Source organism: Haliotis rufescens, unplaced genomic scaffold (assembly GCF_023055435.1).
Source record: "Haliotis rufescens isolate VD_foot unplaced genomic scaffold, xgHalRufe1.0.p SCAF_30, whole genome shotgun sequence".
NCBI lineage: Eukaryota > Metazoa > Mollusca > Gastropoda > Lepetellida > Haliotidae > Haliotis > Haliotis rufescens.
The window spans coordinates 615835-633565 of record NW_025964002.1 but is presented as its reverse complement, the minus strand read 5'-3'; the positions used below and the strand labels follow the sequence as shown (position 1 = coordinate 633565).

At 44.5% G+C, this 17731-nt stretch overlaps 3 protein-coding genes across 3 annotated transcripts; all 3 read right to left on the bottom strand.

Moving 5' to 3' along the window:
- Nucleotides 1-3675: 3675 nt before the first annotated feature.
- LOC125384502 (extensin-1-like) lies at nucleotides 3676-5013 on the bottom strand. Its single transcript, XM_048403981.1, has one exon. It carries the CDS (start codon nucleotides 5011-5013, stop codon nucleotides 3676-3678), a length of 1338 nt encoding a protein of 445 aa, XP_048259938.1.
- Nucleotides 5014-5240: 227 nt separating this feature from the next.
- Nucleotides 5241-10085, bottom strand: LOC124152200 (zinc transporter ZIP10-like). The gene has a single exon (XM_046525040.2). The coding sequence runs from the start codon at nucleotides 9835-9837 to the stop codon at nucleotides 7786-7788; it is 2052 nt and encodes a 683-aa protein (XP_046380996.1). The 5' UTR covers nucleotides 9838-10085; the 3' UTR covers nucleotides 5241-7785.
- A 4926-nt stretch (nucleotides 10086-15011) lies between these two features.
- Nucleotides 15012-16732, bottom strand: LOC124119261 (protein app1-like). Its single transcript, XM_048403980.1, has 2 exons — nucleotides 15692-16732; nucleotides 15012-15038 (listed from the first exon to the last, which is right to left on the bottom strand). The coding sequence occupies exons 1-2, from the start codon at nucleotides 16730-16732 to the stop codon at nucleotides 15012-15014; spliced, it is 1068 nt and encodes a 355-aa protein (XP_048259937.1).
- Between the last annotated feature and the right edge of the window lie 999 nt (nucleotides 16733-17731).

Below are 17731 nucleotides of genomic sequence, written 5' to 3'. Positions count from 1 at the left end.
ATGCTGACCACACACACACACACATGGCTGTCATCACTAACACATGCTGACCACACACACACACATGGCTGTCATCACTAACACATGCTGACATCACACACACATGGCTGTCATCACTAACACATGCTGACCACACACACACATGGCTGTCATCACTAACACATGCTGACCACACACACACATGGCTGTCATCACTAACACATGCTGACCACACACACACACATGGCTGTCATCACTAACACATGCTGACAACACACACACATGGCTGTCATCACTAACACATGCTGACCACACACACACACATGGCTGTCATCACTAACACATGCTGACCACACACACACATGGCTGTCATCACTAACACATGCTGACCACACACACACATGGCTGTCATCACTAACACATGCTGACCACACACACACACATGGCTGTCATCACTAACACATGCTGACCACACACACACACTTGGCTGTCATCACTAACACATCCTGACCACACACACACACGGCTGTCATCACTAACACATCCTGACCACACACACACACGGCTGTCATCACTAACACATGCTGACCACACACACACACGGCTGTCATCACTAACACATGCTGACCACACACACACACACATGGCTGTCATCACTAACACATCCTGACAACACACACACATTGCTGTCATCACTAACACCGTCTACTGACCACACACACACATGGCTGTCATCACTAACACCGTCTACTGACCACACACACACACTCACACACACATGGCTGTCATCACTAACACATCCTGACAACACACACACATGGCTGTCATCACTAACAAATCCTGACCACACACACACACTCACACACACATGGCTGTCATCACTAACACATGCTGACCACACACACACATGGCTGTCATCACTAACACATGCTGACCACACACACACATGGCTGTCATCACTAACACATCCTGACCACACACACACACGGCTGTCATCACTAACACATCCTGACCACACACACACACATGGCTGTCATCACTAACACATGCTGACCACACACACACATGGCTGTCATCACTAACACATGCTGACCACACACACACACACGGCTGTCATCACTAACACATCCTGACCACACACACACACACGGCTGTCATCACTAACACATGCTGACCACACACACACATGGCTGTCATCACTAACACATGCTGACCACACACACACACATGGCTGTCATCACTAACACATGCTGACCACACACACACATGGCTGTCATCACTAACACATGCTGACCACACACACACACATGGCTGTCATCACTAACACATGCTGACCACACACACACATGGCTGTCATCACTAACACATCCTGACCACACACACACACACGGCTGTCATCACTAACACATGCTGACCACACACACACATGGCTGTCATCACTAACACATGCTGACCACACACACACACACGGCTGTCATCACTAACACATGCTGACCACACACACACATGGCTGTCATCACTAACACATGCTGACCACACACACAGCTGTAACATGGCTGTCATCACTAACACCATCTCCTGACCACACCCACACAGCTGAAACATGGCTGTCATCAATAACACCACCTACTGACCACAAACAGCTGTAACATAGCTGTCATCAATAACACCATCTCCTGACCACCCATGCAGCTGTAACATGGCTACCACATAGCTCTCCATCTTCCTGAGGCAAGGGAGTTAACTGACTTTAAAAGTCCAGTTTCCAACCTTACCGGAATAGAGTGGAATTGCCAGGCTCGTTTGTAGCGCCACCAGTGGTTATGACAAGTTTTGTCTCGGCTCCAGTTATCCAATCAGATTCCATCTCTCATATCACTTGTATTTGCTTCAAACAAAATGGTAGTAAGACAATCTGATCGATAATTGTAATAAAACGGGTCTTACCCCCTGAAGTGCATAAAATCACTCGAGCACCTTGATTGAAAACATGTTTTGTTTGTTTGTTGTTTAACGCCACACTTAGCAACATTCTAGCTATATGACGGCGGTCTGTAAATAATTGAGTCTGGACCAGACAATCGAGTGATCGACATCATGAGCCTCGATCCACGCAATTATGATACAATGACAAGTATCAACCAAGTCAGCAAGCCTGACTACCCGATCCCGTTAGCTGCCTCTTACGACAAGCATAGTTGCCTTTTACGACAAGCATGGGTTGTTGAAGACCTATTCTATCCCGGATCTTCACGGGTTGATTAAAAACATGAAAAGAGTTGCAAAATATATGTCTGTGCCCAGCTGGCTGTACACATGCTTTGCAAATCCTGCAGTCGATTGAAATCAGCACGTTGAAATCCATGTTGTTTACGAACAGGATGTCTAGTTTGTTACGTGATTTCAACTGGACTCAGCATAGACTCGTTACTCCAGTAAAAATGTAACTCCAGAATTCCAGGCTAGTTTGGCAAGGGTGGAAACTGGACTTATAGTTGGTTAACTCCCTTGCCTCAGGAAGATGATGACTGTCATCACGAACACTACCTCCTGACCATGCCCAGGCCTTACCACAAAGGACTTCATCACATGTTCAGATCCACCTGGCAGTCAGGAACAAAGGCTTGCCTGGGGACAGTGAAGATGAAACGATGGTCACAATAACATGGACAAACTCTCCTCCCCCCACCATCCCTCCAGTGTCCGGTACATGGTCAGTCCCAGGGGAATTCACAGAAAATGTAGCATCCAGTTTTCAGGAAAATTGCAGAATCAATGCACTAATTTTCATTCTTTTCAAGCCTATAAATCGACTGACATCCAAATAAATAAAGAAGCAATACAAACATACATGGAGGTGTCCTGTACATGGAGGTGTCCTGTACATGGAGGTGTCCAGTATATGGAGGTGTCCTGTACATGGGAGGTGTCCAGTACATGGTGATGTCCTGTACATGGAGGTGTCCTGTACATGGTGGTGTCCTGTACACGGAGGTGTCCTGTACATGGTGGTGTCCTGTACAGGGGAGTGTCCTGTACATGGAGGTGTCCTGTAGGTGGAGGTGTCCAGGACATAGTGTTGTCCTGTACACGGGTTTGTCCAGTATATGGAGGTGTCCTGTACATGGGAGGTGTCCAGTACATGGTGATGTCCTGTACATGGAGGTGTCCTGTACATGGTGGTGTCCTGTACACGGAGGTGTCCTGTACATGGTGGTGTCCTGTACATGGTGGTGTCCTGTACACGGAGGTGTCCTGTACATGGTGGTGTCCTGTACATGGTGGTGTCCTGTACACGGAGGTGTCCTGTACATGGTGGTGTCCTGTACACGGAGGTGTCCTGTACATGGTGGTGTCCTGTACACGGAGGTGTCCTGTACATGGTGGTGTCCTGTACACGGAGGTGTCCTGTACATGGTGGTGTCCTGTACATGGTGGTGTCCTGTACACGGAGGTGTCCTGTACATGGAGGTGTCCTGTACATGGAGGTGTCCTGTAGGTGGAGGTGTCCAGGACATGGTGGTGTCCTGTACAGGGGAGGTGTCCTGTACATGGTGGTGTCCTGTACAGGGGAGTGTCCTGTACATGGTGGTGTCCTGTACATGGTGGTGTCCTGTACATGGAGGTGTCCTGTACATGGAGGTGTCCTGTACAGGGGATTGTCCTGTACATGGAGGTGTCCTGTACATGGTGGTGTCATGTACATGGTGGTGTCCTGTACATGGAGGTGTCCTGTACAGGGGATTGTCCTGTACATGGAGGTGTCCTGTACATGGTGGTGTCATGTACATGGTGGTGTCCTGTACATGGAGGTGTCCTGTCCAGGGGAGTGTCCTGTACATGGAGGTGTCCTGTACATGGAGGTGTCCAGTACATGGAGGTGTCCTGTACATGGTTGTGTCCTGTACAGGGGAGTCTCCTGTACATGGTGGTGTCCTGTACAGGGGAGTGTCCTGTACATGGTGGTGTCCTGTACATGGTGGTGTCCTGTACATGGAGGTGTCCTGTACATGGAGGTGTCCTGTACAGGGGATTGTCCTGTACATGGAGGTGTCCTGTACATGGTTGTGTCCTGTACATGGTGGTGTCCTGTACATGGTGGTGTCCTGTACATGGAGGTGTCCTGTACATGGTGGTGTCCTGTACATGGAGGTGTCCTGTACAGGGGAGTGTCCTGTACATGGAGGTGTCCTGTACATGGAGGTGTCCAGTACATGGAGGTGTCCTGTACAAGGTGGTGTCCTGTACATGGAGGTGTCCTGTACATGGAGGTGTCCTGTACATGGAGGTGTCCTGTACAGGGGAGTGTCCTGTACATGGTGGTGTCCTGTACAGGGGAGTGTCCTGTACATGGTGGTGTCCTGTACATGGTGGTGTCCTGTACATGGAGGTGTCCTGTACATGGAGGTGTCCAGTACATGGAGGTGTCCTGTACATGGAGGTGTCCAGTACAGGGGATTGTCCTGTACATGGAGGTGTCCTGTACATGGAGGTGTCCTGTACAGGGGAGTGTCCTGTACATGGAGGTGTCCTGTACATGGAGGTGTCCAGTACATGGAGGTGTCCTGTACATGGTGGTGTCCTGTACAGGGGAGTGTCCTGTACATGGAGGTGTCCTGTACATGGAGGTGTCCAGTACATGGAGGTGTCCTGTACAAGGTGGTGTCCTTTAGGTGGAGGTGTCCTGTACATGGAGGTGTCCTGTACATGGAGGTGTCCTGTACAGGGGAGTGTCCTGTACAGGGGAGTGTCCTGTACATGGTGGAGTCCTGTACATGGAGGTGTCCTGTACATGGAGGTGTCCAGTACATGGAGGTGTCCTGTACAGGGGATTGTCCTGTACATGGAGGTGTCCTGTACATGGAGGTGTCCTGTACATGGTGGTGTCCTGTACATGGTGGTGTCCTGTACATGGAGGTGTCCAGTACATGGAGGTGTCCTGTACATGGTGGTGTTCTGTACATGGAGGTGTCCTGTACATGGTGGTGTCCTGTACATGGGAGGTGTCCTGTACATGGGAGGTGTCCTGTACATGGTGGTGTCCTGTACATGGTGGTGTCCTGTACATGGAGATGTCCTGTACATGGAGGTGTCCTGTACATGAAGGTGTCCAGGATATGGTTGTTTTCAACAGATGTTTTCACTGGATACAAGGTCAATATATATCGATTTATGAAAACTGAGAAGAGTGCCCAAGTCAGGTTGGACCGAGCACAATACACAAGAAACATTGCATAATCATGGGCAAAAATAACAATATGAAGTAGCAGCCATGTTTAATGTTTTTACCACAATTAGATCCATTCTTACACCATTGCTTAGAGAAGAGAAACATGCAGTCAGCCAAGGTAAACAGCTGTGTGAGAGTCCAGGGCAACAGCAGGCAGAAGAATCAATATGCCAAAAAACATATTCTAGTTCTGAACATATCACAAATTGACTGCACATCAAATTTCACAATGATGCACACCAAAATGGCAGCATGAATAAGGAGAAAATACATAAGTTTCAATATGGCTGCTGAGCAGATGTTAAAGCTTGCAAAGTTTGACATTCCTCAACATTGTGATTTCCGATAAATTGTAAATGTTAATGGCTAGGACAGATGAACGTCAGTCAGCATGACACATCTAGAGATGGACAATATGGCTGTAGATAGACTGAGCTGGACTGAAACTGACCTGAAAGATCATGTGTGAATAAAGAATCATTATTCTGTCCATATTTTGGAAAATCATTAAATTCACATATAAATTCTCAATGATGCACTCAATAGAGAAATGTGAAACAAGGCAGTAAACCTTCTCATCCGCATGGATTCTGTTTGCAGGGAAATACAAGTCTAATGTGCATCTAAAACATCAGTTACAAATCTGATACCTGAAATGGGAAGTATTTTATTCCAATTTGAGATTATTGCTAACGTTTCCTGTGGACCTGGGCCAAATATGAACCACTGTGAACACTGAGGCAAATCTCAGTAACCCAAACTCAAGGCTAGAGACGCCCACTAGCCCATTAGTCCAAGACTAGTACTAATCTAGACTGACTGGATGTTTTATCCCCAATTCTGATTATTTTAAAAAAACACAGGACCGAAATGAGCTGACAGACAGACAGACAAGGGTGTGGAGACATTGCATATATGTACATGAAACAATAAAACTAGAAGACAAGAATTGCTGTCCAATAACATGTACCTGATATTCAGGTTCATGAAAATACTGCTGATTCACAGGCTCCTTCGCCACGTGTAATTTAGCAGCGAACAGCTCAACACCTTTCCTCTTATATATCTAATACATAACCAGTCACACACACACTGCACATTTCTTCTTTCATTCTCTTATATATCTAATACTTAACCAGTCACACACACACTGCATATTTCTTCTTTCATTCTCTAATATATCAAATACTTAACCAGTCACACACACACTGCACATTTCTCTTCTTTCATTCTCTTATATATCTAATACATAACCAGTCACACACACTGCACATTTCTCTTCTTTCATTCTCTTATATATCTAATACATAACCAGTCACACACACACTGCACAATTCTCTTCTTTCATTCTCTTATATATCTAATACATAACCAGTCACACACACACTGCACAATTCTCTTCTTTCATTCTCTTGCACTATCTAATGTACCAAGGGTCTGCTCTGGCGTAAACCTGAGGCTGACACTAAAGTGCTACTTTTCTGCTAAGGCCAGACTTTGTATCTTTTAGTTTGCAGATTTTTACATTAGTTTTTCTTTGATTTTTTTTTCAGATCTAATCTTTCACTTTTCAATATCAGGTTCAGCTGATTCCATTAAACAATTTGTTTTAAATAGTTTACATCAGGCACAGCCCACAGTATTATTGGAGATGATCTGGTCAACCATAGTTAATATGAGGCTTAAAAACCTGAAATGCGGGTAATAATCAGATGACATACACAGCGGCCAATGAGGATGGCAATTTCTCTTGTAACAGATGTACAATTATTGCCGGAGCTGAAGACAATTACAATATTTGACTCCACAGAATAAACAGTTTGGGAATATAATCCTATTGTCTATTACCAACAACTGAACCTGAAAGAATACTTCAACTTATCTAAGTCCTACATTACCAATTTGATCACATTCCTGTAAATTTTAATTTTGACATGCAGGTATCAGACATTCAGAACCAGTTTTAATTATAACATCAGTTTCAACCATCATCAATACGTCCTTGCTGTCTGAAGCTCTATTCAGTAGCTCAGCTGGTTTAAACCATGGAATAAACTGCAACATCAACAACTTGAAGTCCTGTGGAACATAGTGTGCTGAGTTCCCAAGTTCAAATTGAAGAAGATTCCACTGTACCACACAGGCATTTGGTACAAGTCATAAGTGAATTTCTGCATTTGCAGCAATATTTTTTTTATACATTTCTGTTAAACAAAAATAATTTTATGATGCTGTGGACCAGATGGGCCAAGGATTGAGTAGCTTGTGTTGACCGTGACATGGTCATTACCATGGCAGTTTCAGGAACCCAAAGTCAGGATTCCCCAGTACACAGCAAGAACAGACAGAACAGAGGAACCGTGATTCATACTACAAAGACACAAAACACCTCTTACTTCAGCTAATGAGAACATTGCTATCATTCTAATCAAATAAATGAAAATTATCATTTTTCGCCGAAACTAAGCTGCAGTTTCTTTTTATAGAACAGGTATAACAAATTCTTTGCCTATCGTTGCACTGGACAACATGATCAAATCATTGCATTTGGAACCCATCACAAAGTTCAATCTTGCCTAGCCACCCAGAACAGTGAGCAGGTCATCTTCGTAGAAGGCGATGAGGAGCATTATTCCTGCCCCGAGAAGCATCCCGAAGCACTGCAGGAAGAGATGACAGAACGGGTGCTCCCCTTGCTTCGTGTCCACGGATGTCATTTCCGGCAACATGTCCACGGTAGCAATATATATGAACATTCCTGCAACACATGCGAAAATCCATTCTGAAGCTTCATGAATGTTGCCAATGGCAACACCGATGAGCATACCAACAAAACAGAGCAGGGAGGAGACACAGTTATAGACCACAGCCTGCTTGACTGACATGCCCGCCCTCAACAACACGGCGAAGTCCCCGATCTCGTGTGGAAGTTCATGACAAAAGACAGCGACGGCAGTGCTGAAGCCACCAGTGATGCTGTTAGCGAAGGCAGCTCCGATAGCCAGGCCGTCACTGAAGTTGTGGATGCCGTCCCCAAGGATGACCATCCAGGCAATGGACGCCACAGAGTTGCTCAACATTTCACAATGTCCGTGGTGTGAATGGCCGCTGTGGGAATGTGGGAGAGATGACAGCATGCCCTCTTCTTCAGCACTCTTGGGATTGGAATGGGAGTGTTCGTCTTCTTTGGGTCGACAACTGTCATGGTTGGTATGAAATACTTTATGATGGGTTTCATCAGCAAAGCCCTTCAGGGACTTGTTTGGATGAACAACCATGACCATTTCTTCACATGACTGATAATCTGGTTCATCATAGGCAGAAAGTTTTTTGGCAATGTGGCTCCTATCATCCTTACAGACTGTTTTTTGTTTGGCAGACAAAGTCCTTCTGGTGTTTAGCTTTCGTTTCCTTTTAATGTTAGTGACTATTGTCAAGATCCTTTCCATCACAAAAAAGAAAAACATCCCTGCAAGACCACACAATCCCTTAAATACTGCGGTCTTATGCATATCCTCACTGTTCAAACCATTTTCTTCAGCACCGTGGTTGTCATGGTTATGCAGACGGTGTCCAATAATTGCATGAGGAAGAAGATGCAACAACGCATCCCCAGTCAAGGTACCAACGGCCAGCGCTATGAGGAACTGCAACATATGGTTATAAAAGACTTTCTGCATGATTGGGATGACGGCCACACCAAGGAGGCCAACCAGACTGATGATGACCACGGCCAGGGTGCTGTACCCCCACACTGCAGCAGGAATCTCGGTGAAGCCGATCACCTCCATGGTGTGTGCAGGGTGGCCAGTGGCCCGGTGGCCAGCGGTCCGGCAACCAGGGTTGTCCAGCTGATAGATCACGGCAGGGGAGATATGGAGGAACTGCTCCAAAGTCAAACTTTTCTTATTTGCTAAATGATAAATATCTAGCAGCTTTCTTGAATCTAGACAGTCCGTGTGATCCCCCTCATGATGGGCCGTCACATCTCTTTTCACCATTTCCCCTTGAATATCATCACGTCTCTCACTTTCATGTGGCACTGTTTTATTGGTGGTTGGTCCATCTGGAAAAATACCGGAATGATCCACATGCTCGTGACCATCCACTGCAGTTTTATCTGCATCTTCATCGTGTTTGTGATTTTCTATATCATGATTGTGTTCTGTCTTTGGTTCACTACTGTGTTGGACGTCATTATGATTATGATTCTCATTGTTATTGATATGATCATGGTGAACATGGGAATTGTTTTGTTCTGATGAAAATATTTCCAAATCATCAAGAAGTTTTTTGAAACTTACAATTGTGAGTTCATCCTCTTTTCCAAACTTTTGGAATACTTTTCTCGCAAAATACAAACCCTCTCGTAAGGAGTTATTTCCATAGGTTTCAATGTTGTCATGTTTGTGTATATGATGGCGACTCACGTTTTTCACGTGTTGGTCACGTGGTTTCGAAGCTCCCGTCTGCGTGGAATTAGACAAGTGATTCCTGCTGGCATCCTCATCCGATCTGCATTGGGAACATAGCAGACACAGACAGTAGCAGACGACACAAAATCTGTGCATGACACACATTTTCACTTTCCAAGTTGAACGACGATGGTACACGAACTTGAAATGCATAAAGTGGCCTCTCTTTGTTCTGTAGACAGACTGCGGGCTCAGACAGGCAAATTACGATGTACACTTCACTTCTAGCGGAGTTGCCAACTACGGGAAAGTGTATTAACACCCAACTTCACTCATGTAAGAACAATTCACGCTTAAATGTCCCGGTTGAAAGTCCACAAATCTTCGTTTTTGTGGGTCGTGTGCAAGACTCTAAATGTGAAGCCCAATATGGCGGCTAAATAGATGTTAGTGACGTCACACACACTTCACGTTTCGTCGCCAAATGGTTCATACCCATAATGCAGTTGGCTCACATGTCTGCTATAATTAGAACATGACGCCCGCCACAGTATGGGAATCCGAGTGCGTGTAGCCTGGAAACTTCGCTCGGGTCACGTGTATCGACTGCCACTCCCCATGTCTCTCTGCCGCTCACATGCCTGTACAGTTTATAAATGCTAGTGATGAAATTAACAGAGTGACCGTTAACATTGGAGTGGCCGTGATTTACACAGAGTTTATCTTATTGACATTCATGCTTATCTATTTATAAAGTTGGTTGGTTGGTTGATTTACGCAACACTCAGCATTATTCTAGCTATATGACGGCGGTCTGTAAATAATCGAGTCTGGACCAGACAATCCAGTGATTGTTATCATGAGCGTCGATCCACGCAATTGGGATCATGACACGCTTCAACCAAGTCAGCGAGCCTGACCACCCAATCCCGTTAGTCGCCTGTTACGACAAGCATAGTCGCCTTTTACGGCAAGCATGGGTTGCTGAAGACCTATTCTACCCCGGATCTTCACAGGTCTATCTATAAAGAAGCTGAGACTTAACATGCAAGATAGGTGGCATGTCGCTTGGGGCGTCACACACTTACACACACACTTACACACACACACACACCACACACACACTTACAAACACCCCCCACCCCCACACACACACCACGCCACACACACTTACAAACACCCCCCCCCCCCCCCCCCCCCCCACCCACACACACACACCACGCCACACACACACACACACACACTTACACACACCACTCCACACACACACACACACAGAGGCCCCCAGCAGCACCAGAGCTCACAGTTTGCCTCGGCTGGTGTTCTGGTTATATCACGGCGTGTCAGTTTAATGTGGGAGGAAATCACGAGGTGATGTAGGTCTCAGACGTTTACCACTTGGGTGAAACCCACAACCACGGGTATGATGCTGAGAAACTTAGAAACCAAATCGGCGCAACCAGGGTTTGAACCCACAATAACTGGTTTCTGGCATTCTCAAGGGACGCAACTCTGCACAGTGAATTGCGCCGCCTAAGCGACTGGGCCACCTGTGCCCCTCATTGCTGAATGAACTTGCCCTTAAAGCCATATGGACGTTCATTATATGTTTGTACTTTCCATGCTTTGTTTCAAACGAGGCTAGAAAATCAGACCTCCTTCATCACCCGGTGGTTACTTCATCCACTGCATCGTCCAGTGTGGAGCACGGGTGGCTCAGTCGTTTGAGGTGCGCAGTTCGAAATACTGTTCAAAGGGATGTTTAACCCCGCTGGATCTGGAAACCTGAAACTTGTACAATGTACACACAACTTACTGATCTGGAGACCTGAAACTTGTACAATGTACACACGATTTATTGATCTGGAAACCTGAAACTTGTACAATGTACACAGAACTTACTGATCTGGAGACCTGAAACTTGTACAATATACACACAACTTACTGATCTGGAGACCTGAAACTTGTACAATATACACACAACTTACTGATCTGGAGACCTGAAGCTTGTACAATGTACACAGAACTTACTGATCTGGAGACCTGAAACTTGTACAATATACACACAACTTACTGATCTGGAGACCTGAAACTTGTACAATGTACACAGAACTTACTGATCTGGAGACCTAAAACTTGTACAATGTACACACAACTTACTGATCTGGAGACCTGAAGCTTGTACAATGTACACACAACTTACTGATCTGGAGACCTGAAACTTGTACAATGTACACACGACTTACTGATCTGGAGACCTGAAACTTGTACAATGTACACACAACTTACTGATCTGGAGACCTAAAACTTGTACAATGTACACACAACTTACTGATCTGGAGACCTGAAGCTTGTACAATGTACACACAACTTACTGATCTGGAGACCTGAAACTTGTACAATGTACACACGACTTACTGATCTGGAGACCTGAAACTTGTACAATGTACACACGACTTACTGATCTGGAGACGAAACTCGGGTATCAGGCGTTTATCACTTACAGAAGGTCTAACATGATAGAAACACACGGAAGGTCTTACATGATGGAAACACACAGAAGGTCTAACATGATGGAAATACACGTCAGGTCTAACATGATGGAAACACACGGGAAGTATAACATGATAGAAACACACGGAAGGTCTAACATGATGGAAACACACGGAAGGTCTAACATGATGGAAACACACAGAAGGTCTAACATGATGGAAACACACGTTAGGTCTAACATGATGGAAACACACTGAAGGTCTAACCTGATGGAAACACACGGAAGGTCTAACATGATAGAAACACACGGAAGGTCTTACATGATGGAAACACACAGAAGGTCTAACATGATGGAAATACACGTCAGGTCTAACATGATGGAAACACACGGGAAGTATAACATGATGGAAACACACGGAAGGTCTAACATGATGGAAACACACAGAAGGTCTAACATGATGGAAACACACAGAAGGTCTAACATGATGGAAACACACGTTAGGTCTAACATGATGGAAACACACTGAAGGTCTAACCTGATGGAAACACACGGAAGGTCTAACATGATGGAAACACACGGAAGGTCTAACATGATGGAAACACACCTTAGGTCTAACATGATGGAAACACACGGAAGGTCTAACATGATGGAAACACACCTTAGGTCTAACATGATGGAAACACACAGAAGGTCCTGTGTATGTTGTTTTTATGTTATATGTACAGTTTGTAATGATGTATGGAAATCAATTTACTGTTGTGAGCTGAAGAGCATTTATTCAATTTTGATTTATGCATTTGTTGTGTATGGATGACTATGTTTTATGGAGGCGTGTTGTGTTTACACTATTTTGATGTGTGGATTGATGTGTTTATTTTTGAGGTGGCTATTACTTATGGGAGGTTACACATTTATAATATTTCTGTTTAATTTACTTCAGCATGTGCTTAGTGCATTGAAACATGGATATACTAGTGTGGTAACAGATCGTATATCAATAAATGACTTTAACACTGTGGATGCAGTGTGATGTACACATAATATTACATGTTTCCATACATCTTATTATTTCATAACACACTTCATATTGCAATAACGCGTACATCAGGATATTCATGAGTATGTTTTTACGCCGTGTTTAGCAATATTCCAGCTATTTCACGGCTGATCAATAATGAAAATTAAACATGGCAGGGCAAATATGCAAATGTGTTTCACTGCGATAGTTGATGATTATAGACAGAACATGGTTAGCCCATTGCGCATATACATTTTATGGTTCAGTCTATAATGTTAAACAAAACAAGGTAGGGCAGATAGGCATGTGTGTTGCTTGGCCATAGTCTGTAGTATAAACAAAAAAACTTGGTAGGCCAAGTGGGCATATGTGTTTCATGGTTCAGGCATATAATGTAAACAAGACTTGGTAGGATTATTGTGAATGACATGGTGGGGCAAATAAGCATATATGTTTCTTGGCCATAGTTTGCAGTGTAAACAATACTTGGTTGTCCAAGTTGCCTATGCATAATAGGCCTGCCACTTTTTTGTTTATTACTTGCCCGTGAAGAGATCATTTTGGATTATGCCGTGGATCGTGTAGGTGTCAGCTTATTCACATTCAACAGTAAAATTCTGAAAACGTTATAAATGGCAAGTAATAAATTAAATACTAAACTCGCTGCCGTGTAAAACAAATTTTATGAAACTCGTGAATAGTTGTGGTATCTGACACGCTTTCGCTAGCCAGATACCAGAAGTTTTCACTCGTTCCATAAAATTGGTATTACACGGGAGCTCGTTTAGTATTCTATATATATGTTTCATGATTTCAGAAGGTCTAACATGATAGAAACACACATAAGGTCTAACATGGTGGAAACACACGGAAGGTCTAACATGATGGAAACACACATAAGGTTTAACGTGATGGAAACACACATAAGGTCTAACATGATGGAAACACACATAAGGTCTAACATGGTGGAAACACACGGAAGGTCTAACATGATGGAAACACACATAAGGTTTAACGTGATGGAAACACACATAAGGTCTAACATGATAGAAACACACATAAGGTCTAACATGGTGGAAACACACGGAAGGTCTAACATGATGGAAACACACATAAGGTTTAACGTGATGGAAACACACATGAGGTCTAACATGATGGAAACACACATAAGGTCTAACATGGTGGAAACACACGGAAGGTCTAACATGGTGGAAACACACATAAGGTTTAACATGATGGAAACACACATAAGGTCTAACATGATGGAAACACACATAAGGTCTAACATGGTGGAAACACACGGAAGGTCTAACATGATGGAAACACACATAAGGTTTAACGTGATGGAAACACACATAAGGTCTAACATGATAGAAACACACATAAGGTCTAACATGGTGGAAACACACGGAAGGTCTAACATGGTGGAAACACACATAAGGTTTAACGTGATGGAAACACACATAAGGTCTAACATGATGGAAACACACATAAGGTCTAACATGGTGGAAACACACGGAAGGTCTAACATGGTGGAAACACACATAAGGTTTAACGTGATAGAAACACACATAAGGTCTAACATGATGGAAACACACATAAGGTCTAACATGGTGGAAACACACGGAAGGTCTAACATGGTGGAAACACACATAAGGTTTAACGTGATGGAAACACACATAAGGTCTAACATGATGGAAACACACATAAGGTTTAACATGATGGAAACACACAGAAGGTCTAAATTGATGGAAACACACGGAAGGTCTAACATGATGGAAACACACATAAGGTCTAACATGGTGGAAACACACCTTAGGTCTAAAATGATGGAATCACACAGAAGGTCTAAATTGATGGAAACACATATAAGGTCTAACATGATGGAAACACACGGATGGCCTAAAATGATGGAAACAGATGGAAGGTCTAACATGATGGAAACACACGGAAAGTTTAACATGATCGAAACACACATAAGGTCTAACATGATGGAAACACACATAAGGTCTAACATGATGGAACACACACGGAAGGTCGAACATGGTGGAAACACACAGAAGGTCTAACATGATGGAAACACACAGAAGGTCTAACAAGATGGAACACACACGGAAGGTTTAACAGGATGGAAACACGTTAGGTCTAACATGATGGAAACACACAGAAGGTCTAACATGATGGAAACACACGGAAGGTCTTACATGATGAAAACAAACATAAGGTCTAACATGAAGGAAACACACGGAAGGTCTAACATGATGGAAACACACAGAAGGTCTTAAATGTTGGGAACACACAGAAGGTCTAACATGAAGGAAACACACAGAAGGTCTAACATGATGGAAACACACAGAAGGTCTAACATGATGGAAACACACAGAAGGTCTTAAATGTTGGGAACACACAGAAGGTCTAACATGATGGAAACACACGTTAGGTCTAACATGATGGAAACACACAGAAGGTCTAACATTATGGAAACACACGGAAGGTCTAACATGATGGAAACACACGTTAGGTCTAACATGATGGAAACACACGTTAGGTCTAACTGGTATAGTGGGAGCTCGCACCAGTACTGGTATAGTGGGAGCTCGCACCCGTACTGGTATAGTGGGAGCTCGCACCTGTACTGGTATAGTGGGAGCTCGCAACCGTACTGGTGTAGTGGGAGCTCGCAACCGTACTGGTATAGTGGGGGCTCGCACCAGTACTGGTATAGTGGGAGCTCGCACCAGTACTGGTATAGTGGGAGGTCGCACCAGTACTGGTATAGTGGGAGGTCGCACCTGTACTGGTATAGTGGGAGCTCGCAACCGTACTGGTGTAGTGGGAGCTCGCAACCGTACTGGTATAGTGGGGGCTCGCACCCGTACTGGTATAGTGGGAGGTCGCAACTGTACTGGTATAGTGGGAGCTCGCACCAGTACTGGAATAGTGGGAGGTCGCACCCGTACTGGTATATTGGGAGCTCGCACCAGTACTGGTATAGTGGGAGCTCGCACCAGTACTGGTATAGTGGGAGGTCGCACCAGTACTGGTATAGTGGGAGGTCGCACCAGTACTGGTATAGTGGGAGCTCGCACCATTACTGGTACAGTGGGAGGTCGCGCCCGTACTGGTATAGTGGGAGCTCGCACGAGTACTGGTATGGTGGGAGCTCGCGCCAGTACTGGTATAGTGGGAGGTGGCGCCGGTACTGGTATAGTGGGAGCTCGCGCCAGTACTGGTATAGTGGGAGCTCGCACCAGTACTGGTATAATGGGAGCTCGCACCAGTACTGGTATAGTGGGAGGTCGCACCAGTACTGGTATAGTGGCGGCTCGCACCATTATTGGTATAGTGGGAGCTCGCACCAGTACTGGTATAGTGGGAGGTCGCACCAGTACTGGTATAGTGGGAGCTCGCACCAGTACTGGTATAGTGGGAGGTCGCACCAGTACTGGTATAGTGGGAGCTCGCACCAGTACTGGTATAGTGGGAGGTCGCACCTGTACTGGTACTCTTGATTTAGGCCAGTGCCCACCTTGTATATCATATAGCTCAGATATTTTTGTTGTGTACCGATGTCGTTTGGCATACACTGGTCCCATGACTGGCTGGTACAGTTCTTTTGTTGTTTCAATACTGTCCTATTCATGGGCGATATCGTTTAGCATACATTGGCCCCATTCGAAATGTCATTTCAATACTCTGAAATAATATTGTGTATAAACCAATAACAGGTTTCTATGTTTACAAATACTCTGCTTTTCTCGCATTGGGCCGGTAAAAGTAGACAAGTATTGGGACGGTATTAGTAAAACCTGTATGCCCCAGTACCAGTAAATCGGCATTGAGATGGTAGCAACAAACAAGTATCAGTCAACCACTACTGGCCGGTATCAATTAACCAATATTGGGCTGGTATCAGGAGGGTATTACACGGAGTATAAGACGGGTTATTGAACCCACGTATGACGTCATCTATCGCTCCCACAGCGGTATACCAATGAGTGTGATATACGTGCGGCTGTTTCCGGAAGCAGGCACGTCCTGGTCACATCACCATTACAAGTGGTTCAAGTGGTTTGTATGTCGAGCTGTGGTTTTGTGCCATCTCCACGTGGTTATCAACAGGCCAGAATACCCAGCAAATCACCAGGAGAACGGAACCCGCCATGACATCGTGTTTTCACTTACTCATGATCAAATCATGTTATCTCATGTGACCAACGGCTGATTAAAAGCATGAATATTTTATCCCTCGAGTCGGAACCAGAAAGTGGCTTGCAGATCTCGGTCATATCACTGTCAAGTGAGGCAGACGCGTATTATCAAAATGTCCATCATATGATATTTTCCTCCGGCACGATCCCTGTGTGCCTGAAGGTCGGATACGAGACGAGCCGTACCCACGGAGGTTCGTAATGTTAATACTAGTTGCATTTGTAACGAGTTGATATTAAAGCAAGACGTCCGACACTGGATTACGTTAAAATCAGTATAGATCGTAAAAACGACAAAAAATATACATATTCATAATCATTTATTCACAGCACTAAGTTCACATATTCGAACATACATATTAGTCACATTTAATTTGATACACT